General features: G+C 42.8%; 1 protein-coding gene across 1 annotated transcript in view; it reads left to right on the forward strand.

The window, feature by feature from the left end:
• The window catches only part of LOC119978154, a 512568-nt gene that overhangs the window by 449187 nt on the left and 35557 nt on the right, over positions 1–27824 (forward strand). Inside the window, exons 149-161 of the mRNA XM_038819593.1 lie at positions 419–537; positions 3685–3843; positions 5385–5587; positions 7110–7198; positions 10816–10946; positions 11099–11220; positions 14854–15004; positions 18557–18775; positions 20485–20655; positions 22927–23067; positions 24465–24517; positions 25238–25355; positions 26511–26596. Coding sequence (XP_038675521.1) covers positions 419–537; positions 3685–3843; positions 5385–5587; positions 7110–7198; positions 10816–10946; positions 11099–11220; positions 14854–15004; positions 18557–18775; positions 20485–20655; positions 22927–23067; positions 24465–24517; positions 25238–25355; positions 26511–26596 — 1762 coding nt within the window. The remainder of the gene's footprint in view (positions 1–418; positions 538–3684; positions 3844–5384; positions 5588–7109; positions 7199–10815; positions 10947–11098; positions 11221–14853; positions 15005–18556; positions 18776–20484; positions 20656–22926; positions 23068–24464; positions 24518–25237; positions 25356–26510; positions 26597–27824) is intronic.

Raw genomic sequence — 27824 nt, forward strand, 5'->3', positions numbered from 1 at the left:
ACCCAGGTCCTCGGCACTGTGAAGCAGTGCACGCTAACCACTGTACACACCACTGTGCTGCCCCCGATAAGCCAGTGATCTATTGAGTCCCAGCTGCACTCATGCTGCAATTGAAAACAGGTTCTCAACTTGATTGAAGGTAGGATGGTAGCAGCCTTCCCAAGGGTAATTAGGGAAAGACAATAAATACTGGCTTAGTCCATGATCCTCTCATCCCAATGAACAAATAAAAACAAAAGTCTTAAACTGTCAATTCAAACACAACTCTTACTAGCTTCCATTCTAAAAGACCATTGAGTGAAACATTGTAAGTTTTTTTTAAAAGTCAAATGTTATTATGTATATACACAAATTTTATGGTAATCCACTGGGAAATAACCAGTGTGTACAGTCAACCTTCTTCATCCTTTAATTGTAGGTGCTGGTTGTATCAGTAACACTAATGGATCCAGAGATTGGCTGCTGATGAACTGGGGAATGTTCAGTCAACTTGTTCAGATAAAGGATTTGACCAGGCTAAATTTGAATTTCAACGGAGTAAGTTATTTAATCTTTTTTTGGAAAGAAATTTATATTACAAAACAAAAATCAGATTACCTATTGGATGAACTACAATGTTGCAAGGCTGAAATTATTAGTCTGTAATTTTACCAGTAGTGTTTGGTAGTTTAATGAAATAGAGTTATCCCATAAAGCCACCTGCTTGTTGATGGACATCAATGATTGTTGTATATCAATGATTGTAAGGACCTTGATAGGTTATTCACCTGAAGTGGTCTCGCTTCATTGAAAGAGGTTTTCTTCCACCAAATGCAGGAGTAATTGTGATACTTCAACATGGAGATAGCAGTCCCTTTTCAGAAATTCTTATCTATCCACCACATAATAGCTTTCTTGCATTCTCTGGCACTAATGTAGCTACCATCAGAATTTTATTTTTAATTGAAAAATTCTGGAAAAAAACAAAGAAATCTTGCACTGAAATAATGGGCATGATTCACCGGCCTCGCTGCGCTCTCGCTCAAGTGAAACAACGCCAGTGAATAGCAGGAGAGGCCATAAACAAAAACTGTGCTGAGGGCCAAGCGGTTTACCATGCAACCGGCCCGCTCCCGTAAACGATCTCACCGTAGCGTGGCGAGAAACTAATTAGCACCACTTAAACCCCATCTCCATATAATTAACGGGTGCAACCCCTTATCCAATGGCCTCCCGAGATTCAGCGGCCGCCCCAGCAAGTGGTCACGCTGGCACCGATTAGTACTTCTTTTTAAAAGCGTAAATCTGGCGGAAGGGCTTCTGTGGCGAGCCGAGGAGGTGAGTAGCCATCTTTGGTCAGAGACAATGAGCCCAAAGGCATTGGGCTTACCTCCACAGTGCTCAGGGGAAGAGATCCGGCTGGGGATGGGGGACCCACCGCAGGGACGGGATGCCATGTGAGGGTGGGATGCAGACTGGGGTGGGGCAACTGGGGGGCAACTGCGCACAGCTCCACTACTGCAACACCTAGCCCTTGCCCGTCTGCCCCACTGACCACCCATAACCCCAACCGAGGCCTCTGGCCATGCGGCTGAAGACTATTGCTAATTGGGAATTGCCAGGGAGGGAGCCACTGCTGTTTGTCAGTCTAACACCCTTTCCCAATGCCTTGCCTATACTGAACACTACGGCAGGGATTTTGGACCCAGCATAACTTGCCCTAGTGGTGCTGCTGCTAGGCCGAGTGGCCAGACACTGGAGAAGGCGGCGGCAGCAGCAGCGTCTGCAGCTGCTCAGGCGGCCCCCTAGGTGCCGGACCCTGCCCCACACCCTGATGACCCAGCCGGCCATCAGGCCAGGGAGGGACCCCGCGACGGCCCAGGGTGTATATGCATCACCGGTCATTCGAACAAACGGAGCGTGCTGCAGGAGGCTCCGCCGGTGGCTGTCAAGGTCACCGCAGCTCTCAACTTTAATGCCTCGGGATAATTCCAGGGCTCGAGCGGGAACCTCTGTGGTATCTCAGGCCTACAGGTGCATCCGACAGGTCATGGATGCCCTATTTGCCCGGGCGAAAAACTACATCAACTTTGACATGACCAAGCCCAACAGGATGTCCAGGCAGCAGGATTCGCCGTCACCGGGATGGTGCAGGGGGTATTGGATGGTACGCATGTTGTCCTGCGCTCCCTGGGCCATCTGAGAGTGCCCTATGTTAACAGAAAGGGGTTCCAATCCCTGAACATATAGCTTGTGTGCAACCGCTGCATGAAGATCATGCATGTGTATTCATGTTTCCCGAGGTGTGTGCACAAAAGTTACATCCTCGGGCAGTCGGTCATCCTCAGCCTCTTCGAGGACTGCACCAGGATGGGTGGCTGGCTCTTGGGGGATAAGGAGTACCTGGTGAGGACCTAGCTCAGGGGTGGGCAAACTATGGCCCGCGGGCCGCATGCGGCCCGCCAAAGGTCTTCATGCGGCCCACCAAGTCATTAAAAAAAATTTTTTTTAAACAAAATTTTTTTTTTTTTAATTTTTTATTATTTTTTTTAAGGTTAATGGGGGGGCTGTTGGGTTACTTACTGTTATAGGGTGGATACGTTGACTTGACTAGGGTGATCATTGCTCAGCACAATGTCGAGGCTGAAGGGCCTGTTCTGTGCTGTACTGTTCTATGTTCTATATGAGGCGCCCAGAATCATAACCAGGTGAAGTAATTATTTTACTTAATATACTATGCGGCCCTTTAAAATTGTGAATTTCTGAATGTGGCCCTTGCACGGAAATGTTTGCCCACCCCTGACCTAGCTAATGACGCCAATACAAAGGCCGGAGACCGAAGAGGAGACCAGGTACAACAAGGCCTCTAATCAGCCCTCTAATCTCTGAGAGCACATGGCTACAGGTTAGCTGAGTATCTAGGAAGGTACCTAAATGCTCAGCCACTCAAAAATTTAATTTAAAATGCAAAAGAGACCCAGGCCAATTCTATGGGGAGAGAACCCTTTTATAGTGTGGACTTTGACTGAAGTCTCATCCTAGCAAGCATGAAATGCCTGCAGGCTGCCAGAAGCACTGATTTCCCAGCCTGCTATTTGGGTTCTTGCCTCCAGGCAGTTCATCTTTGCCCTCCCCCATCGCCATCAAATTGGGAAAGTAGAAGTCACTGGAGCATTCCAGTTGGCCTCCTAAACATACCTTTAACTAGGCTCTGAATTAGCCCACTTTTCTGGCTCATATGGATCTGCAGCTTTCCCGGGCCCAACCTAGCCTTGTCAAGAATGGCCAGTGCTGGTAGTGGCACCTCATACTGACACGTCAGCCAGTGCTGGTAATTTTGGGCATTCTTCCCCTGTCTCTTACTTCATAGCACTTTGAAATTAAGTCCAACATGTTCTGCAGCACACTCTTATTTCTTTCTTCATCTTTATTTTTTTCTTGTTCATTTAAAATGCATTTAAAATCTTGACACTCGTCTAGAAATCAATAAAATTATGCCACTGAGTCATGAATCCTATGATTGTAGATTTCCTCTGTTTGCAAAGGTGGTAAAATATTTTTTTCTACCATATTTCCCTGGATAGTAAAGTTGCTTTGTAAAATACTAAAACTATTTAAGATCTGTGAATAACATTTGAGTAAATAACGGTTGGTGAGAAAGCCTAAAATACTGAATAGAATATAATTTTTCATACTTTTGCTCAGATTGAGGTTGTGGATTTACTGACTGTAAGACAGCTTGCCCAATTATCTGCTATCACTGGCACATTAAAGAATTCAGATGATGTACGGAAGGTTATGAGTAACATCACACTTGATAAAATTACCCAATTCACGGACATTTTCAGCTTTGAGGCAAAGCAGGTAAGAAATGCCAACAACTAATGGTACAATGAGAAATAAATGGTATCACAATAAATGAATGATGATTTTAATACTGTGTCCAACCAAATGTAATCATGAATCCTGTAACTTTTTCTCATTCATGAGATGTGAGTATCTTTAGCAAGGCCAGCATTTATTGTGCATCGCTATTTGCCCTTTGGAAGGTGATGGTGAGCTGCCTTCTTAAACTGCTGCAGTTTTCTTGTGCAGGTACACCCACAGCACTATTAGTTGGGAGTTCCAGCATTTTGAATCAAAAACTGGGAAGGAGCAGAAATATAGTTCCAATTCAGGATAGTCTGTAGCTTGGAGGGGAACTTGCAGGTGGTGGTGTTCCCAAACATCTATCGCCCTTGTCCTCCTTGGTGGTACAGGTTCTGCGGTTGGAATGCGTTGTCAAAGAAGGCATGGCAAGTTGTTACAGTGCATCTTGTATATGATACACAGCTGCATTTGTTGCCAATGATGCAGCCAACATCGGGCTTGTTTGGTTGATTCTGTTGCTTCCTTACGTCATAGCGAGCGATTTGAGTCAGCCGTGGCCAAGACCAAAAATGGTGCCACTTAAATAATCACAGCTGTGTTTTCTCCTCTTGATCTGACAGCCTTGATTTATCAGGCACCCCTGCACTTTATATTAAAAGAAAACATTCCCAGTATAGCATATGTTCAAGACAGACTGGTTCCAGTTTTTCTATTTGCCAGATGGATGTTCAGCAACTTAACTCCTGCTGTACTTAATTGGATGGTGGGCCCATTGGTATCCAATTAGCAGGTGGTCTGTGATAAAATCATTGAGCGGGTTCTGCTCCTGACAGATGGACCTGGAACCCACTCTTTACCCCAATGCCAGTGTCTAATGCCCCTCAAAAAATTCAGCCCCAGTTTTTATGGCTACATATTTACATGGATGGTCCAATCAAGTTTCTGGTCAATGGGAACCCCGCCCATCCCAAGGTATTAATGGTAGAGCCAGAGCATAAGTCCTGGCCCCTGAATTGCTGACCCATTGATGTTATCGTTGTGCTGTCATTCCTGTCAGCCAACCCCATATCTTGTGCAATGCTACATGAAATGAATTCCCTCATATATCATCAAACCTCTTATCATAATAAACACTAGAATATCTCAATGAACTATAAGCAGAAGTCAATTCTCATAGTTATCCAAATTAATATTCTGTGCAATGCTACATCAAAGTCACAGGAAATTCTTCATAAATCATCAAATCATTTATCCTATAAAAGCTACTGTATCAGCAAATTAAAGATAACAATCCATGTTCAGAGATCAGAGAAATCACTTCAGTTTGTCTCAACCATCTTCCAATTAGACATGTGTGTAACAAGTTAAACCAGCACTTGCTAAATGAAGAACAACTTGGTACTTGGTGACAATTTGATTAACAGATTAAGAATTTATTTATATGAAGAGTGCATATATGTGAATTTGAGCAAGTGTATATACGGTTTAACCTGATAGAACTTGGTTCAGTTCATACTATTTGTTAACTTTTCCAGAACAATGTAACATTGCTCCCAGAAGTGAGGTCTACCTTATTGACTGAAGTTCTGAATCGTGCTGAGCCAATTATTTCCAGTTCAAATGAAACTGAACTCCAGACCTGGCTTGGTACTAGGCTTCAACTGCTGATCCCAGGACTGAATGGAAACTTGACTGAATTAATGTTGACCAATGCCAGCTGCAATGGAGCACAGATCATGTATGTTCTCAATATTGAATTTCAAAGTATTTTTCCACTCCGTTGAAACATTTGATACACTAACTAATTGTCAATATTCCTAACAATTTACTTAGTGAGAGACTGATAAAAATGTTCTTTTCGTTTTACGTTGTATTTGAGTTTATTCAATTACATTATTGTTTTTAAAATAGGCAAATATTGCTTTTTATCTGATGTTGACCACGTTTTCCAAAGATCTCCTATGGAATTATTATTATCAATATTAAGTGGTATGGTGGCACACTTCATTGGAGTTCAATTGGAATAGTTTGGCGTACACATCCTTAATCCCCCTTTATGATGGCTTGAACACACTGTGATGCGTTGCATCCAAATGAAAGGCAAATGCTACTCACTAAAAAGTAGAGGGAATTGTTGTAGGGATTCCCTGCACTGTTTAGTACAGTTATAGAGCAGTGATGCGGAGGCCTGGCAGCAGGTTCCCACTTAACAACGTGGAGGTAGCGAAAGAGCAATTCATTATGGAGTTAATGACAGAATTATCAGAACAACAGAAATGTTGTTTTATTACCATTCAATGTAAACTTAAATGCAGACTTGTATTGATATTACATTGCATTTATGTTGCGCCTTTACAACCTCAGAATAGAATATTCCCATAGAATTTTATAACCAATAAAGTACTTTTGAAATGCAGTCATTGTTGTATGATAGAAAATGTGGCAGTTAACTTGTGCACAGCAAGATCCCACAAACAATTATCTGTTTCTGTTGTTGATTGCAAGATAAATATTGTCCAGGCTATTAAAAATAACTCCTCTGATCTTCTTCACAATATGCGTTCCTTTATGTCCAAATGAAAGAGCAGAAGGGCCTTTGTTTAATATCTCATACAATAATGACAGCTCCTAATAGTGCGGTGACGAACTGGAGTATCAACCTGGATTTTTAAACTCAAGTCCCCAGAATAAGAATTGAATACTCAACTTTCTGATGAGAGTGCCATTCACTGAGCCATGGCTGACATGCTGTGTTACTAAGTTGAGTCAAATTCCAACCAGCTAGATCATATTGGGAGCGAATGATACAGATATCCATAGGCTAGGCTGTACCTCTTGGCTAAGGGAGACTGCAGGGAAAGTAATGACCAAATTGTGATTAAAAGATGAGGGAAAATAAGAATAAAAGTTCCTTGAAGTTATTAATTGCAGTAATCTTCCAACTTCAGGCTTTGGGCAGAGCCTTCCCATCTCTAAATTTGGTATGGAGTGTCCAATCTTCTTGCCAGCCAGTTGCACGTTGAGAAAATGATGCTTCTAGACTACAAGGCTATCAACTGGTAATCTAAAACTGGAAATATAAGCCCAGTCTACTAACAAAGCAAGGAATAATTGTGACTTTAGGTGACAGTATAAAACAGATGTTATCAATTTAGTGACTGAATTGATATCACCCATATCTCACTACCAATATTACCTCCAAGCTAAAGGTGTATGTTCACTAAAAAGTTTGATATTCACTTTTTGAATTTTGCTTTCAGAATCCAGACCCTGAATGCACGGTTCTTTGAATTTACAGCAAACGTTCAGCAACAAATGTACAAGTCTATCAGAACCTATCTACGTAAAGGTATTCAGCTTTTATTTTGCCCTATGTTGGTGACAGATTTTAAGGTTTGAATATCGGCATTCGTAGTCTTTTCACCGGCATTCTGTTTTGCATTTACGTCTTCCACAAATGCAATCGCTGAATGGATTTTGGAGGGTAGGAATTTGACTCGGGTAATAGCTAGGAACTTTGATATGTTCTGGTTCTGAACCATTTAAACATGGCAACTTTTATTTATTCATTCACGGGATGTGGGCGTCAGTGGCTAGGCCAGCAGCTATTTTCGACCCTTAACCATCGTTGAAGAGTTCATGGTAAGCTGCCTTCTTGAACCACCGTAGTCCCTGTGCTGTAGCTACATCAACAGTCTGCTAGGGAAGTTCCAGGATTTTGACCCAGTGACAGTGAAGGAATGGTGATATATTTACAAGTAAAGTTGGTGGGAGACCTGGAAAGGAACTTCAGGTGTTCCCATGTGCCAGCCTCCCTTGTCTTTATAGATGGTAGAGGTCATTGGTGTGGAAGGTGCTATCTAAGGAGCCTTTGTGAGTTCCTGCAGTGCCCTTGTAGATGGTACACACTGCTGCTACTGTACATTGGTTGTGGATAGAATTAATGTTATTGGCTAGGGTGCCAATCCAAGATGGTTGATTGTGGGGGATTCGGTGATGGTAATACCATTGAATGTCAAGGGGCGATGGTTAGATTCTCTATTGTTGGAGATAGTCATTGCCTGGTGTTGTGATCTCAGTTGATGATGTAACAGGATAGGAAGATCCCAGAATGAAGGGCACGATTCTCCGAGCCCCGTGCCAGGCCAGAAAATCGCCGAAACCGCACCACGCCTCCCTGACACCGCGTGCGATTCTCCAAGGTGTGGAGAATCGGCGCCATTTGCACCTGCGCGTTTGACGGGCACCGGCCGCAGTCCAATGGAATCAGCGGTGCCGCCGATTCTCCGGACCGGATGGGCCAAGCGGCCGCGCGGAAAAAGCAGAGTCCTGCCGGCGCCGTTCACCCCTGGTCGCTGCCGGCGGGAACTCTGCGCGAAGGGTTGCGGGTAGGCCTGTGGGGCGGCCTGTGGGGCGGGGGAAAGCGATCCTTCACCGATCGGGGGAGACTCCAATGGGATCTGGCCCATGATAGGGGCCCACCGATCGGTGGCCGACCTTTCCCCCCGGGCCTACTTTGTTGCGCGACCGGCCCCAAAACCCACGCGCCATGTTGCGTCGGGGCCGGCGCACTGAAGAAGTCCCCCGCAACTGCGCATGTACGGGTGGGCGCGGCGCCCATTTGGTGCCAGGAAGGGAGGCTGGAGCGGCGTGAACCGCTCCAGCGCCTTGCTGGCACCCTGTTTCACGCCATCTACGGTGTTCACTACGGCGCGAACACTTAGTCTCCATTTCGGAGAATCGCGCCCGGAGTCCTTGCTTAATAGGCCGTTACATTCATTTTTTAAAATCAAATGTGGAGGAACAGTGTCACGGGACCGCTAATTAGTTTTAACAACAAGAAAAACATTTATTAAACATAGAAAAATTGGATTTAAATATAATACTCTTTTACTCCCCCTTAGATTAACAAATACACACAGATTTTAAGCTTATCAAAGTACATTTGAAGCTTCAATGGTCTCATTAACATACAGATCGGCTGTAGTCAAACACACACTCTGCTCTGAAACCCCAGGTGAATGTATCCTCAGAATCCGCCCAGATGATTAGAACCCCCCCAGATGATTGTCACACAGGAGCTTCCAAACTCTGCTCCCCAAAACATGCTATAAAATCTTCTTTCATAATCATGCTTTCCAATCATGCTTTGCATTCCAGAATCAAGTCCACATTTTCCAAAAGCCTCTTGTGAACAGAGCTTCCACTCCACTTTGACCAGTGAATCCAGGCCATGATTTTACACCAACCGCTTTCAGGACTTCTTTGACTTAATTGCTTTTACACACTTCCAGCCACTAATTCCCACATATATTTCAATTCATGCTCCAAAGACTAGTGAACACATAAACCTGAAAATCACTTCTTCTGATGTATTTCTGACATCTCAGGCCTTCTCTGAGCTCTGTACATCCTCTGTTCTCGTACCTTTAACTTGGAAACCTCTTTTCATTTCTCTAGTTCCCTTAACTAGCTGCTCTTTGGATCACCAATACACCATTGTGTGCTTTTTCGTATCACAAAGCTGAGAGATGTTCCCTCTTTAGCTTTCTAAAACCGCTGATTTTAGCAGAGCTGTGGGAGCTGTCCCCTCTCCTGCTGTCTATCTACAAAACTGCTGTAACTTCCAGTTAAAATTAAAACGCAAAGGAGTTTTTCCCCTTACAAGGGCCTCTAGTTGCCAAGCCACTATATTTACTCTCTTCATGTCGTAGCTCTCTCTATATCACAATAGAATCCCACTTGGAACTGAAACGAACTGCGTGTGCTCCCCCCCCCCCCCCCCCCCCCCCCCCGCCCACATACACACTCACGTCTTTGCCCAGCATGAATCTCATCTGAGGTGCCTTCCAGGCACAGAAACATTACATGAAACAAACTTAAAACTATACCTTATTTTAGATTTCCGTCGGCAAGACCATAGATTAATTGATCTCTGATGATTGAGTCTGTTAAATCAGCATAGTTGCAACCTTGTGCTAGCAAGCGCAGATCTGTTACAAAGTGGGAGATTGTCCTGCTCCACTGTCTCTCCAGCCAAAGTGGGCGAGGGCAGGCCTTCGGTGTCACTCTTATATGTCCCCATGCTGCCCCCTGGTGATACTTCCATTTCCCATCAGCCCCTTCTGGACACACTCCGGATCACTACAACAACTACAAACATAGATCCCTTAAAATCATCTTTGGTTTCCTAACACTGGCACTTGTATGATGCGTATTTGTGTTACTTGCCACTTGTCAGCCCAAGCCTGAATATTGTCTTGCTGCATTTGGACATGGACTGCTTCAAACATTAAAACCCAGTATTAACCTGCAAACAATTCTTACTTTAGTAAAATAGCAGAGAAAATAATATCATAGACAATTACTAGGCTGAAGTGAATGAAACCTTTTGATTTTTAAACTCCCTTCTGTACTCTTACCATTAATATGAATGGAAACATGGAAGTGACAGTGCAGAGCAATTTCCTGATATGTATCAGTAACTTGGTGGCTTAATTTATCCATATCACATGTATTGAATTTGCTATGTATATCACTTACTCCTTATTCGATCAGCACTATTTTGTTTTATAGATACTCCCACATCTATGCACTTTTGCCACGAGATAGAACTTCCAAAAGCTGCAGATTCCCAAACCTATACCAGACATCATCATTAATAATTTCTGGGGAAGGACGTCATGGTGGCGCAATGGTTAGCACTGCTACCTCATGGCACCACGGACGTGGGTTTGATCCTGGACCCAGGTGTTGCACATTCTCCCTGTGTCTGCATGGGTCTCACCCCCACAACCCAAAGATGTGCAGGCTAGGTGGATTGGCCCCGCTAATTGCCCCTTAATTGGAAATAAAATACTGTGGGGAAAATTCATTGATATTACAGGGATTTCATAGGAGATCCACGAATACAGAAGGAAGTCTGGATTTCATGCTGTTCTAATTGCACTTTGTTCACTTACTTAGGTCCCAAACCAAGATGTTACAATGCCAAGGATCCAGCTCTGAACTCTACTGCTTGGTTTGCCAATTACTTAGGCAAATTTCTGATCTATACAAGCACAGATGACCTAACTATGCTCACCAATAATGAAACAGTATGTATAACAATGTATTCAGTACCTTGAGTTATCTTCCTTTCTTCTTCTATCCTTACAAATGAATTCATTGTCCTGTCTCTTCCTTTTGTCCCTTAAATATAATATTTGCTGTGAAAGTCCTAATGCATATTAACCCCAGCTTTCTACAGTTACAGATATTTGCAGCCAACCAGGACAATATAAATCTTGTCAAGAGTCTTAAGCTTCCTGAAGATATCCAGAGGCTTTACGCCAGCGCACTCTTCAAAAATACAGCTCTTAATGTGTCAAGGTATCTGCTGTTTACGACTTTCAGAATAGTTAAAGTGACATTCGCATAACTGGGAGTCAAACACATCTGAATACTGAAATGATTAGTTGGAGAAGGCTTGAAAGCATTTACCGCTTTCTTTACATTCATGGGCTTCACTGATAGGGTCAGCATTTATTAGCCATCTCGAATTGCCCTTGAAGAAGGTATAGCAATGAACCTTTCTGAATCACTGCAGTCCATGTGGTGCAGGTACACCAACAGTATTGTTAGGAAGGAGTTCCAGAATTTTGGCCCAGTGACAGTGAAGGAACATTGCAATATATTTTCCGGGTGGTGGGTGACATGGAGGGGAAAAAGCAACTGGTGGTGTTCCCATATATCTGTTTCCGTTCTGCTGCTTGTGGTTTTGGAAAGTACTTTTATAGGAGCCTTGATGAGTTTTTGCAGTGCTTCATGTCACGAGTACACCTTGCTGCTGCACAGCATCATGTCACTAATGGTTAGCACTGTTGCTTCGCAGTGCCAGGAACCCAGTTTCAATTACCGGCTTGGGTCATTGTGCGAAAGTCTGCATGGTTGATGCATGATCAATTGCACAAAAGACTCAGATTGGTACAACTGTGGCTCTATTACAGTCAGATGCGTGGCCTCCTATTGCAGCTGGCGAAATGGCAGATCAGAGGAGGACATGCATATTTATATGGCTCCTTATGGGCGGAGCTAGCAGGCAGGGGCTACCAGCAAACATGTAGTGCAGGTCCTAACTTACATCCCCTAATACAGGTGCACACAGTGGTTCACCACAATGGTCTCCCATTGTCTGTGTGGGTTTCCTCCGGGTGTTCCAGTTTCCTCCCACAAGTCTTGAAAGACGTGCTTGTTAGGTGAATTGGACATTCTGAATTCTTCCTCAGTGTACCCGAACAGGCGCTGGAGTGTGGCGACTAGGGGATTTTCACAGTAACTTCATTGCAATATTAATGTAAGCATACCTGTGACACTAGTAAAGATTATTATTAGTAGTACAGCAACAACATTGCTGGAAAGAGTAAATGTTTATGGTGGTGAATGGAATGTCAAGAAAGCTGGTTGTTTTGCCCTTGGTGGTGGCCGGGTTCTTGAATGTTATTGGTGCTGTACTCATCCATGAAAGTGGAGCGTATTCCATCATACTCCTGATATGTGCCCTGAAGTTGGTGGACAGGCTTTGGGGAGTCAGGAGGTGAGTTACTTGCTGCAGAATTTCCAGTCTCTGGCCTGATCTTATAGCCACGATATTTAAATGACTGGTCCAGTTAAGTTTCAGTTTAATGGTAACCCCCAGTATGTTGATGGTGGCACATTCCACTTTGAAAATGCATTAAACATTTCTATTGGAAAATTTATGCCTTGTTACTTAATTTAATATCAAAATGAATTGTAAATTACCTAACAGCATTGTTATCAGAGCTATTGTTCATTGGAACCATAGAACTTTGCAGCACAGCAGGAGACCATATGATTTATCCTGCCATTGCCAGTCCTACAACATTGTAATCCACTTTGTTTCATTCCCTCTTTATTTTCTTTGTAAGATTTTAGTAGCTATTCTGGGTTCTGCTTCCAGTCCTTTTTCAGCTGTTCCATATCCCAACAAGACTACATGACAATACTCTGAAACTATTCTTTTGCATCAGAACGTAAGAGCAGGATTAGGCCATTCGACACCTCGAGCCTGCTTGCCATTCAGAAAGATCATGGCTGATGTGATTTTGGCCTCAACTCCACATAACCCTTGACTCCCTTGTCAATCAAAAATCTGTCTAACTCAGCCTTGAATATATTCAATGACCCAGCCTCCGCTTCTCATTGGAGAAAAGAATTCCAAATACTAAGGACCCTGAGAGAGGATCCTCATCTCTATATTAAATGGAAAATCCTATATTTTGAAACTGTGCCCTCTAATTCTAGGTTTCCCCCACAAAGGAAAATATCCTCTCAGTAACACCCCCGCAAGTCCCCTCAGAATCTTTAAGATCACCTCTCATTCCTCTAAACTCAAACGAGCATAGGCTCAACATGCTCAATCTTTCCTCATAAGACAACCTCTTCAACCTAGGAATTAGCCAACCCAGTCCAACATGTTTGTTTCAAACCCTAGCTTTCGGAGCACTGCTCCTTCCTCAGGTGAATTCAGGTGTTGTAAGACTTCTTACTGTGCTCACCCCAGTCCAACGCCGGCATCTCCACCTCATGGCTACCTTTTTATGGCGATATTAAATTTACACCCTCTAGCTAACAACTCAGCAATCATTGAAATTAGTTTATCCTATTTTACCTCATCGACACTCTAATTACTAGTTTTAACAACTCCCATTAAATCACCTATTTTAAAAAAAATTCCCAGAGTTTTTTTACTTGGCAAATCAGCATTTAATGATAAATAAGTCTTTCAACATGAGCAACTGTATCTGAAACTTAAATGTTTAGCCTTTGACGCAAAACATCAATAATGTTCTGATTAGTGGTGCCCAACCTGCTCGCCCTGTTACATTGGTGGAATAACTTCTGTGTCCAATACCACGTCACCCGGGAAAGTTTTCGGCTTCACACTCACTATACAATACCGTTTGACTTCAATATGGTACTTCATGTAGTAATGGACAAGCCAGGCGGGAATCAGCAACCAAGTGAAAGTTCACTGGCCTGTATTGCAGGTCTTGGAGGTATAAACTCTCCAAGGACTCCACGGCTGTAGGAATCCCACCCAGAACCAGGAAACAGCTTATTTGCTATTGGTCGAGAGGACGGGTTCACGCAGGCTCACCTCCTGGTCCTTCAGCCATTGGTGGTGCAGGTTCACCAGCTGCTGCAATCAGGCCTTCTCATCTTGCATATGTAGCCCAGCGGCCTCGTGCTCTGCCACACAGCAGCGGCAAAACTACAACTGGACCCGGTAACTCAGACATCAACACAACGCCAACTAAAATTATTTTTCAGCTTGCCCACACCTGCCACAGGATGATTTATCATCTATTGTGGTGGAATTTGAGCCTGGAACCCCATAGGATTGCTCTCGGTTTGTGATTTACCGGTTCAGTAACTTATACCACCAGATCACAGGAGGAACCCAAATGTGAGGGGGTTTCCTTCGAGTGGGAATTGAATCAGATTCCTCAGGATGTAATTTTCAGTCATCTACAGTCCTCGTCCCTACCCGCTGAGTTACGGAGCCAATGCTCAGAATGGACAAGAAAACCTTTAATCCATCTTCTTGCTTGCTCCAAAAACCAATTCAAATTGAATTCATCATCCCCAAAAAATAGACATACTAGATCTAAGCCGACAGGAACAAACAATGGACTTGATCCTACACTTGGTCTTAGGCAAAAGGCCAAGAAGCACTTGTTTATTTGGCCTTCCCTCTATAAATCTATCAGATTGCTACTGTAAATTTGAATCCCAATTCAATGTCTTCAATGCACTTTTGATCATTTTTAAGGAAAAACAGTATGGAAATTAAAGACTACATATTGCCTTTGATGCCAGTGATTTAATGTATGTGACAATGTTTACTTTTTTGGTTTACTATTCTTTATATTGTGTTGCATTTCCCAACTGCATCTGCATAACGAATTCTGATTGGTGTCCATGTTCTCAATTTTTACGCAGCATTCCTGACAGTTTGGTTTGCTTTATTGTCGGTACCTCAACAGTTCAATCTTTAACAGCACAGCAGGCTATAACACTGCTCAAGAAAGCAAACAAAGCTTGCCAGACTCCTAGCACAAATGGAACAGCACCAACAGATGAACAAATGCAGGTAGGAATTCTCTACCTGCCTTTGGTGTGGCAGGACATTGTTATTAGCAAAGATGTGCCCTTGGTCCGAGCTTATTTCCTGCAATTACTTTATTTTGATAGGCACACGGCGTTCGCCAATGGGGCAAAGGCTGAATGACAAGCTTTATGAAGGCTTGTCACAGCATCGCAGTACCAGTGACCATAGTGCTGTCAGTAAATCTGCATCCCTCCTCAAAATAATTTAGTTTTTAAATAAAAACAAAGTGCAATAAAAACTCAGCTGGTATGGCAGCATCCGTGAAGCGAGACACAGAGGGCGGGATTCTGCCAACGGGAGACTAAGGGCGGGATTCTCCCAACGGGAGACTTAAGTCCCGATGCCGTTGGGAACTCTGTCGAGTTTCACTCCGGCGTCGGAGGCCGCTCCTCGCCCCCTATACTCCCAGCCCCGGGGGGCTAGGAGTGGCGCCGCGTAATTTACGTGGCCGGCTTGGCGTAAATTACGTCACCCACGCATGCACAGGTTGGCCGGCGCCAACCCGCGCATGCGCGGTTGCTGTCCTCCCCACGGGTGCCACGCAAGACATGGAGGATTGATCTTGCGAGACGGCGGAGGAAAATAGTGCGTCCTTTAGAGACGCCGGCCCACCGATCGGTGGGCACCGATCGCGGGCCAGACCCCTACCGAGCGCCCCCCTGGTGCTCGATCCTTCCTTACCCCCCCCTCCCCCCCCCACAGGCCGCTCACGCAGCGTTCACGCCGGCAGCGACCAGGTGTGGTTGGCGAGCGGTGATTCTCTGAACGGCCTGTCGTGAAACGCGGCACGCCGTTTTCGCGGAGGTGGGAGAATCAGCAACCAAGTCAAAGTTCACTGACCTGAATTGCAGGTCCTGTAGGTATAAACTCTCTAAGGACTCCACGGATGTAGGAATCAACCCAGAACCAGGAAACAGCTTCTTTCCTATTGGTCGAGAGGACAGGTTCATGCAGGCTCACCTCCTGGTCCTTCAGCCATTGGCGGTGCAGGTTCACCAGCTGCTGCAACCGGGCCTTCTCATCTTGCATGTAACCCAGCGGCCTCGTGGCAAGCTTGCTCTGCCACACAGCGGCGGCAAAACTAGACCCGGTATGGGGTTCCAGGCCCAAATTCCACCACAATAGATGATAAATCATCCTGTGGCAGGTGTGGGCAAGCTGAAAAATAATTTTAGTTGGCGTGTTGATGTCTGAGTTACCGGGTCTAGTTGTAGTTTTGCCGCCGCTTAGTTAACAGGAGTAAAGTGGGGGTTGCCAGGAGGAAGGCATGGGGTCGAGGAGTTGGTTTATTGTTTGGGGTTGGAGGGATTTCTGCCATGGGTGTGGCTGGGGTGGCGCAGACGGGAAGGGGGGAGATGGCGGCCTACATCTGAGGGTGGGCCTGGAGGAGCGCATGACACCAGCTGGCTCAAAAAGGGATATGGCTAATCGTCAGGGGAAGTGGGGGAGTGGGGGGGGGGGGGGGGGGGGGGTTGGGGAGACCGTCTGGCACTTTCAAAGTGCCCAGGTGGCACTGCCAGTTGGCAGCGGCACTGCCAGGGTGTCACTGTCGGGGATTCTTTACGGGGACTCTGAGATCGGGGCTCCTTTTAAAAATGGCGTCCGATCTCTCGCTACAACGGGGAGTTCCGCCAAGCGCAGCTCTCCATTTTAAAAAATGGGACTATTTGCGTCCTTGGCTGTGCGTTGCCCATTTAGGCCCCTTACTCAAAGCGAGTCGCTTGAATAGTCATGTGTTTCTCGCCACTGCGAGCAAAACGTGCTCACTCAGGGACTTTGTTCCCTTTGTGTATATACGTAAAATGCCTTCAATAAAAATAGTTTTGGAAAAGCAACACTGGATCAACAGACCTTCCTTGCATCCATCATTGCTAAGGTGCAAATGACAGGACGTATGTTGGATTTTATATTTGTATATTCAACAGATCGGCATGCATATTTGCCCTGATGTTTGTGGGTAGGATCCAGGGCAGGGAAGTATTTGGGGGAGATGGGATGACCTGGAGAGGCTAGGAATGCTGAGATTCTGCTAAATGTATAATTACCATTTTCTTCTGCCACTTGTTAAACAGCTGGCCAAATTGGCAGGCTGCAACCTCCTTCCAGTTTGGTAGCTGGCCAGCCTATCAATCTGGTTCCCGACAGTGGCGAGTAATAGTTCATGATTTGGTTTGGGAGTGGGTGGGGATTGTGGAGAAATGTGGCAAAGGCAACAGAGATATCAGACTGGAGGTGCAGGAGGCTGTCAGTTGTGACAGCGAGGAGAGGCTCCCTCTGTTGAAGGGAGCCCAAAGGCTTCCTGAAGGGGTTAGGAAGGCATCCTGCTCCTCTTTGCTTACATGGAGTGCTTGTCTGCTGGAGCTAGCAGCTAGCCTTCAATTTGCTGCCAGGTTTCCTGAGCCCCATAAAACATAGCTAATAACTTTAAACCATGCTTCCAGTTGCAATGTGGGTGCCTGATTTAAATATATTAATGAAGTGTCATGCCTTGCCAAACAGGGCATGCACAATTTGCCAATGTAACATGGTGGCAGATGCATCGATGGTGGATAGGTTTAGAGAGTCAGGAGGTGAGTTAGTCACTGCATAATTCACAATTTTTAACATTTAATCTCCCTGACCCCGACTGCTTGTCATGGGAGATTTAATATTGAGACCATTGTACATTCTATCATATCCAGCAGATAGCCCCAAAAATGGTGGGGCTAAGCAAGGAACGAGCGGATTATTCACTATTGTATTTCCTGCCTACTTCTATCCATGTAAATTGAGTGGAAAATCTAGGTCCTGTTGGATTGGATCCTCTTTTGTGCTGTTGTTTCGGTATTATTGTCTGATATTAACATTAATAATCCAGACTGTACTATAATTAAAAACTAAAAACACCAATGATTTTGTTTTCAATCCCTGCCAATATACCACACATTTCCTATTGACTTCTCTCCTTTGACTCCACACTCAAGCTAACCAGAATTCACACAACCTCATTGTTCGATTCAATCCAGGACCAAGTTTCAAGTCTCACCTTCTACCCACTAACAAAAATATTGTCCAGTCTTAATTACCTCTTGATTTGGGTTCTGTCATGCTTTCCTTGTTGATTTTCTGACCTCCATACACCAAAATCTCCTTGTCTACAACTTGTTTCACACTGAGCCCCAGATGCATTTTGCCCTACACCCATCCACACTGATCCACTTTGATTAGCCATCAAGCAACAGATTGGCTGTAAACTCCATGCCCTTGTCTACAAATTTATCCATATCCATGTCCAATCAAGCTCTGCAACCTTCTCTAGCCTCCATCCCTGTCCTCTGATCCACCACTGTTCAGCTTCCTGCTCCCTATTTGTTCATATAACCTTATTTGATTAATCTTTGGCATTCAAACTCTTTTACCTCGCTATTTCATTTAAAACCTTAAAACATTCCTTTTGGTAAAACCTACTATCCCTGCAAATTATTATTCGGTAAGATCTCATGCACCGATGAGGACAATGCATCTGAAAACCCCGATGGTTGTATTTTCTTGCAGCTTGCAGTTGCTCTAGTGAGTAAAATTACAAGCTTCTCCTCCGATACTCTTACTAATCTTGGCCAATCAGCTGCTGGACTGTCAACAACACAGATCAATAAGATTGATGGCAGTACTATCTTCAACTCCTTGGGCAGCCTGCGCCAAGTCAATGGCTGGACTTACGGAAAAGCGAATGCATTGATAAAGAAATTGACCAGTACGGGTATCAACTTTCAGGTAAGATTTAAATAAATCAAAGCAAACCTTTTCTGCAATTAATGAACAATATAGGACTGATTCCATGTTGCCAATTAGGAGCATTAGAAGCACATTATGAAAACCTGCTGAATGCAAGAAGTAATGCACTACCAATTACAATTAATGGTTGGAAATCAGAAGCTACATAATTTCACACCATACACATCCCCTGTGAGTTTCTCATGTCAGAAGATATGGACAAAGTCATCGTGTTGGATTTTCATCCTTGAGGGGAATAGAGAGTCGGAAAGATTCCTGACTTGGTTTGCCCATCTCAAGCGGAAGTGCCAGGAGAGACAGGATTGGGGGTCGAGGAGGAGGGGAGTGTGGTGGTTGGTTGGCTGGTAAGGGGGGTGATTCCGCAAGCTATAGCCAGACCAGCTGAAATGGGAAAGATTTCAGAGGCAGCCACAGGGACTGCCAGGTGTTTAAAAGGTCCACCTAAGTGCGGTGGCACTTTTTACCAGTTATAATGAAAAAGATACGGCCCTCCTTCTCTCAACCTTCTCTCAACCATTAGGGGCAGCACGGTAGCATGGTGGTTAGCATAACTGCTTCACAGCTCCAGGGTCCCAGGTTCGATTCCCGGCTGGGTCACTCTGTGCGGAGTCTGCACGTCCTCCCCGTGTGTGCGTGGGTTTCCTCCGGGTGCTCTGGTTTCCTCCCACAGTCCAAAGATGTGCGGGTTAGGTGGATTGGCCATGCTAAATTGCCCGTAGTGTGCTAAAAAGTAAGGTTAAGGGGGGGGTTGTTGGGTTACGGGTATAGGGTGGATACGTTAGGCTTGAGTAGGGTGATCATTGCTCGGCACAACATCGAGGGCCGAAGGGCCTGTTCTGTGCTGTACTGTTCTATGTTCTATGTTCTATCTCCCCCGCTGCCGTTTATTTCACATCCTCGTGTCACTATAGGGTTAATTGATTTTGCACAGTGAATGGGCATTGAAGTGCCATAGTTTGGCATGAGAGGCCATGGTGGGTGGGTGGGTGGCGGAGCATTTTTTTTTCATGAGGCATCAGGGGAATGGGGCTAGATGAAGTGCATCCATTGGCATGATGGGGGCCTGAAGAGGACTGTTAGAACTTAACATTCAAAAGATTCCTTTGTGCAGACTATGGCTAATGGCACCCCTAAGGTGTGATGAACCACAACTCCTTAAAACTTGGCCCAGCCTGACAGAGGGCTAGGATAAGCCTATCCCTGCAATGGAGTTGGCTAGGTCTGGGATGCAAAGTGCCGGCTCGCAACCCAAACCAGCCCGCACTTCTAAAAATCAGAAACTCCGGGAATGGGGTCAGGAATTCCGGAAATGGGTTCAGGCCACCATTTTCACTCCTCCATGGAGTCTCTCAGACTCCATAGAAATTCAGACCATTGATCCCCATTCTAATGAGATTTATACCAATGACTACAATTCTGAATTGCTAACAAGTTAAGTTTTGCCTAAATAAATTAAAAATGCAAGGCTAGAAGCTACCTAGACCTAAATCCAGTCCTAATATAATGATTTATAAATTAAGGCACCATACATAACAAATGACTTGAAACATACTCCAGCATAGTCAAGCGCCCTATAATGTAATTACATTCAGGCATTGTGTAAGGCCAGGGGACTGCAGACTGAGGGAATAATAGCCAAATGATTAGAATTCATGACATCTAACCACAATTTATATTCTACTTACTAGGTTAACAATGCTACCAACCTATTGAATTTAGGAAACTTAGTAGTTGGGCTTTCAAGTGATGAAATAAAGAATATCAATAGCAGTGTGATTGCTATTGTTGCTACCGACACTACCTTTGTGGAAAATGTGTTGCTTGCTCCTGAGCCTGTGAAAGTACTTGTTGTCCAAAAGGTAAGTGACCAATAAATATGCATCCGATGATGGAATAATAATTGCTATTTTATTTTTCAGGACTTAAAAATTTTTTTTTACAGTACCCAATTATTTTTTCCAATTAAGGAGCAATTTAGTGTGACCAATCCACCTACTCTGCACATTTTTGGGTTGTGGGGGCGAAACCCACGCAGACACGGGGAGAATGTGCAAACTCCACACGGACAGTGACCCAGAGCTGGGATCGAACCTGGGATCTCAGCGCCGTGAGGCAGCTGTGCTAACCACTAGGCCACCGTGCTGCCCTATTTTTCAGGACTTAATACAGCTTTTGAATTTAGAGTTACGCAGTTTGAGTATCCCTTATTCAAAATGCTTGGGACTGAGAGTGTCTCGGATTCCGGATTTTTTTGAATTTTGTAATACCAAGCTGCAAAGACCCTCGGACGCTGCTTCAAAAAACTTTGATCTTTCACACTCTATCTCCTCCAAAGCTCCCTACACCTGTTTTTATTGTGAGGCCAGTGGTGCAGGAAGAGTTGGGGTTTGGAAACCAGGCCACTCCCTCACATCTCAGCGCAATGGGGCAATGGATTTTTAGCATCTGCCATATCAGATAAAGTGTCGTGACAGCCCATGAAATGGTGCAAGTGGGGCCACGGGGTAGATTTGTCCACTGCTTGGGCAGACAACATTTCTTCCTCCTCCCTCATTCCTCCTGACGTTCCCAGAGATTTTAGCAGAGTTGCCCAAGAGTTTTCAGGCAGGCATAAACCAGCACTTAAATGGAATCCACACTGCTAAGGCTTCAGCCCGTTTTTTAGCTGCATAATTTTCTGTATTCATAATTAGCTGTAAAATTTTCAAATCTGTACAGGTGCTGAGGAATCAAGAGGCTACTATCAAATATCAGAACACTGCAGACACACGGTGTATTTTTTTTTGTTCACTGGAATACATTAACTATCTTCTGATTATATACTAATGGCAAATAGGGCATCTAACTACCAGTACTAAATCAGAAAGTCTCAACTGTAATGCTGTTTTCTACATGTCAGATTTGTTTCCTTGATGGGTCATCATAAATACCACATTTTGTATGTGGTGCTGTGGCAGATATTGTTTTACAAAAATGAAATGGGGATGCCTATGACAAGTTCTCATCTCTAAAAACATAGCCAACACTCGGGGACAAACCTTACCACCAGTTTTCCTTCTAAGCTGTGCACATGAATAGCAATCATGAAGGCATCTCACAGGCTGCTCACAAGCTGACTCCTTTAGGATATTGAACATAAAATTGAATTAAATAGACCGTAAACAAAAATAAAATGTAGGGGATAATTTCTGCTCATCCACCTGATAGGAAGAAGACATCTTTCACTTTTAATCAAGGCCTTGATATCCCCCACCCCGCCCTTCCCCCACACTGTTGTCGGTCTGTATCTTTAAACAGCTACAACAATTCAAATGTTGCAACAGTACGTAATTCCCCTGCTGTAATTAGTTCTGGCATGATTTTCAGTGAAGGTTTTGCATTCAGAAACAAAGATGAAGAATTAATATGAATTTACTTTTGCTGTAGGTTCACTGTAGGCTGCCTGGTTACCATAGCGTACCCAGGAAAATAATAAAGCCTAAGCATTTTTCTTTAGCGATAAAACTAGATTGGAATTTGCAAAATTTTGCTGAGGTCTGATGTTTTGATCGACTTTATTGAATAATGCTGTACAATTAAAATATATTTTGTTGCTAATTGTACTTCATTTGGACATACAAGGTTCTTTGTGACAACACAAAATACCTAAACCTCTAGGATAACATTCAGCCTTTCATCCTCTACTCTGAAGTGGAAACTATGAAATGTTACTGGGATTTTTGTGTACATCTGCTTTGTTGTCTGGATTGTTTGAGCAGAATTTTGAAGCCCCACAAGCAATCTTCATGTCCAGTCTTCATCTTATCAAAAGATTGCCGACTGGTTGTGATCACCATATTGTTGGCTCAATTAATGTCAAAAGCAGAAAATCACAGGCAGACCACCTGCCATTGTTCCTTAAGGGTGTTGGAATGTGCAAGTAATGTGCAAAGACCTTGGAAAATTCCACCCATTATACTCGGCTATTCCCGTTTTCATTTTTTTGTGAAGGAGTTTCACTATTAAATAACATATATTCCATATTCCAATCTAGAAATCCTTAAGCTTCCAAAGAGGAGGAGTCCATCTTTTAAACAGAGTGCTTTACTTCACTCTTATTAAATGTTTTCATGTGTTTGATTCTTCTTTAGATTATTGAATCTTCAAATGATCCCATCACAGCAATCCAGATAGTTCCATCTAAGCTTGCAACCAAAATACCTTTGCCTCGACTGATTTCCAGAAATATTAACCTAAAGCTTGTGAATAATAAACAATGGATGCCGGAACAAGTAAGCTGTTTAATTGTTTCATAAAACTCGGTCAAATAAAAAGTTTGAATAATATTTTGTGAAATTTCATATTCTAGGTGCAAAGATCCAAAAAGATCCAATGCTGTGGCGTAGACAACTTTTTCACTTTTGGAAACCAGTTCTAGTATCAATTGAGGCATAGCATAGGCCAGATGCAGATTAAATCTCTGATCATTTGGTTCCAAGTATATTGCTTACCCTCCAAAGAGCACCATTTATTACACTGATACAAATTTTCTATTTCTCTTTCCTGGAGTTATCCCTGTAATTTCTCAGTAAGAGAATGCCAAAGTGTGCTCAGCTTTGTGCTGAATATCCATGCCTGTAAGAATTTGGCATATTATCAAAGCACATCTTGTGTAGCACCCTAAGAGTTGGAAGAGGGAGATGAACTAATTACCACTTCAATCTATCAACTGAGAATCATTCATTCTTTACTCACCCTACCCACTTCCCCATTCTATTGACTTGAATAAAAAGAAAAATTACCCATCATGTATTGCAGGTAAATAACCTGCCCCTGCTCCTTCCAAAATTTAAATTTAGTCCAATTACTTTTATCCTTTTCACAAAGATTGTTTTCCAGTTCAGATTGCAAAGGTGAATGGATGGTGTGCTACTTCATTACACCATCTTGTCCTTTTTCAGAAGTTTGTCCTAACTAAATTAGAATTGCTTGTTGATGTGCAGTTCAACAGCAGGAAATTACTCTTCGCTCATTGAGGGATTTAGTCAACAATCAAAATGCTGGCTGAGGACAATGTATTGCTTCCTTCATGTTTAAACAAAATTAAAACAGATAGCTTGATACTGATTTTGCATTTTATTGTAAAATTGAAATGCTTTTGCACAAGAGTTTAGCACTGAGGCTGTTGAAGTTTAATAATTTACCAATTCATTTTGTGTCTTAGTGATAGATCTGTTGCATAAAAATTCTTAATAATGTGCTGATATCTTCTATATTTCTTACAACACTAAGCTAGATTGTAATATATTGTTTACAAATCCTCCCATTGCTCATCCATTCCACTGCACTACTTAAAAATCTCACCTGCTCCGAACCAAACCTCGTAAACCATTTGCAATTTTGCTCATTATTTATAGCTTTTGCACTTTTGTAATAATGGAAGGGAGAGAAAAGCAATCTCGGTTTCCCTGTGAATCATGTACCTTAAAACTACAGTGCACGATCAATAATTCTTGCAAGTTGTCATGAGTGCTGCCCATTTTGCTAATCCCTGTGTATTATTTTCTTACCATTTAGAATTCAATTTGAATAATTGTGACCTAATTGTATAGATGATTAACAACTGCTCCTAATGAGTTAAAATTCACAAAAACAGGTGTAAAGTTTATGATTATGATTTTTATTTTAGGCGGCTGTGTTTTTTGGCACTTTGACAAGAAATTCTACCATAAATTTTGATGAGTAAGTATTTTCTCAAATGCATTTATATACATTTTCATAGGGCGTACTAACTTTGTGTTAAATGCCTTAGTTGAAATGACAAGACCGAAATTTGATAGCAATTATACAATAATTTCACATAGGCATTCAATCGTAAGTAAATACAGAAAAGGCTTTTTTACATCTGCAAATGATCTAATCCTATATTTGCTTAGATGGAATATCCGTTTCTTCCAAAATATTTAATTATTTTTAGTTCCAGAATCACATTTGAGTCATGATCAGTTTGAGCAATTAAAATTAATCTTACAGAGAAAGGAATTGACTTTAGGCACTGGTTAGATTCATAGTACATGAACTGCATATTGTAAAAGTAATTCAAAAGAAATGTTATTGTAGAATAAGTTATCTGAAACCTATAGGCTTAATATGGGACTGAGCACATTACTGCCTGCAGAGTGATGTAAGAGAATACAGGAACTGCAACTAGGGGTCTGTCCAGTACTGGACAGAGCTATCTGCACAAACAAGCATGGAGCCAACGCCTGGCTTGAACCTTTTACTACTTCTTATACTTAATAAATACTTACTCTTAATCAGACTCTGTAGACCACCAACACCCGGCAATAATTGTAATCTATATGAACTGGTGGAGAAAGATAATGCCATTATAATAGACCCTTGTTTTCTAAATACTAGTTAATGAAAATCTCATTGCCAACATGTTATTCTACATTGCAGCGTTTCAACCTCCGTTCTTCAAGGGTTCAGTTGTGCAGCAGGAAAGAACTTGAACAGTGAACAATTCCAGAAGTTTGTTAAAGCCACGAAGGGTAAGACTTCACTGAGCCATGATCAGGTAAGTTAATTTAAATATTAAACTTTTCTTCATCTATATAACAGAGAAGGAAGTGACATGTATGACACAATCTACTGGCTATTCATGCCAGTGGGATATTCCAGTCTCACGCCAGCACATGGGTTTCCGGGGTGCAGTCACCAGGAAATCCCATTGACAATGGCGGGGTCAGTAAATCCCGCTGGTGGGCCGCCTCCGTCGCTGAAAGGCACGTGGCAGGTTGGTCGGTACATCCCACCCATAGTTATTGTCTTCTGCTACATTTTAATTGAAGCCTGTAAGGATTCTATGCAGATCTACATCCTTGTGTTAAAATTGTGTTATGTTACATCGGCAATGAATGTGTTAATTATATACAAGTCTTTTCTGAATTCTTTTCACAAAGACTTCAAATAATTTATTTTCTGTCGATGAATGCCGTTTTAAACATATGGTCTAAGGAATTTCTCAACAGGTTTAATCAGGCAGCAAAATTTCAATCCTTTTGTTAAAAAGTTTGGTTCCTTAACTGTAAGTTGCAACTATTGCAACTACTTCAAATTTAATCTAAAATTCTGTTTCAAGACATTTGGAAATAATGAATGTTCATAAATTACCATTTTTGTTTGCTTCACTTAGAGGGAAATCAGAATTAAGTACCCAAGATATTCACAGATACTAGCATTTATTATAATCCTTTGAAAATCTACATTCTAGAAATTAAATAAAGCCATTTGAACCTACCAATTGCGTATAGCAATAATCTTTCTCAATATGGAGCACAAATCGACAAACAAAACTATTATGGCCAGTGTGTTAATCTTAACAAATTTTATTTTAAACTATTTGACTAATTTGAATACGATTTAGAGAAGTAACATCAAAAATTTAAATTAAAATTACAAGAATTCTGGCTTTGTGAACAACTGAAGCAAAAATATATGGGTCTGCTTTTAACTCTATAAGTGGACGGGTTATAATAATTTAACAACAGTTAGAAAAGAAAACTATTTATTCATCGTTTTCTCTAAATTAAAATATATTTGATATTTTTTCAGATAAAACCATGTGGTCTATAAGCAGGAAAACATACCAATAAAATGTACAGTTAACAAAAGCTAGGTCTAATTACATGTATAGTGAATTTAATTTAATGGTGAAAACTTGTTTCTTCAGCTAATATGCATGGCTAGAAGACTGAATCCCAACGGAGCACCAGGAAACATTTCTGCTTTGCCTGAGGATGTCTTGTTATTCTACGAGTAAGATTTGCATTGTTTTTTTATTTTGAATAGACAAATAAGGGAAAGTAGATTTAGGACTGAGGTTAGGAGGAACTTCTTCACCCAAAGGGTTGTGAATCTATGGAATTCCTTGCCCAGTGAAGCAGTAGAGGCTCCTTCATGAAATGTTTTCAAGATAAAGATAGATAGTTTTTTGAAGAATAAAGGGATTAAGGGTTATGGTGTTCAGGCCGGAAAGTGGAGCTGAGTCCACAAAAGATCAGCCATGATCTCATTGAATGGCGGAGCAGGCTCGAGGGGCCAGATGGCCTACTCCTACTCCTAGTTCTTATGTTCTTATGTAAATGATGCACAGATACAGAGAAGGTAGGAGCAGGAGGAGGCCTTTTGGCCCTTCGAGCCTGCTCCGCCATTCATCACGATCATGGCTAATCATCCAACTCAATAAGAAGTCTTACAACACCAGGTTAAAGTCCAACAGGTTTGATTCAAACACGAGCTTTCAGAGCGCAGCTCCTTCCACATCATCCAACTCAATAGTCTACTCCTGCTTTCTGTCCATAGCCTTTGATCCTATTCTCCCCAAGCGTTACATCTAGCCGCCTGTTGAATATATTCAATGTTTTTGCATCAACTACTTCCTGTGGTAATGAATTCCACAGGCTTACCACTCTTTGGGCGAAGAAATATCTCCTTATATCTGTCTGAAATGTTTTACCCTGAATCCTCAGACAGTAACCCCTGATTCTGGACCCATCATTGGTAACATCTTCCCTGTCTAGTCCTGTTAAAATTTTATAAGTCTCCATGAGATCCCCTCTCATTCTTCTGAACTTCAGCGAGAACAATCCCAACCTAGTCAATCTCTCCTCATATGACAGTCCCGCCATCCCTGGAATCAGTCTGGTAAACCTTTGCTGCACTCCCTCGAGAGCAAAAACATCCTTCTTCAGAGAAGGAGACCAAAACTGCACACAATAGTCCAGGTGTGGCCCACCAAGGCCCTGGATAATTGCAGCAACACATCCCTGCTTCTATACTCAACCTCTTGCAATGAAGCCTTCTTTACTGCCTGCTGCACCTGCATGCTTACCTTCAGCAACTGGTGCACAAGGACATCCAGGTCCTGCTGCATACTCCCCTCTCCCAATTTACAACCTTTCTGTTTTTGCTTCCAAAGTGAATAATCTCACACTTATCCAAATTATACTGCATCTGCCATTGACTTGCCCACTCACCACCCCAC

Source organism: Scyliorhinus canicula, chromosome 15 (genome assembly GCF_902713615.1).
Source record: "Scyliorhinus canicula chromosome 15, sScyCan1.1, whole genome shotgun sequence".
NCBI lineage: Eukaryota > Metazoa > Chordata > Chondrichthyes > Carcharhiniformes > Scyliorhinidae > Scyliorhinus > Scyliorhinus canicula.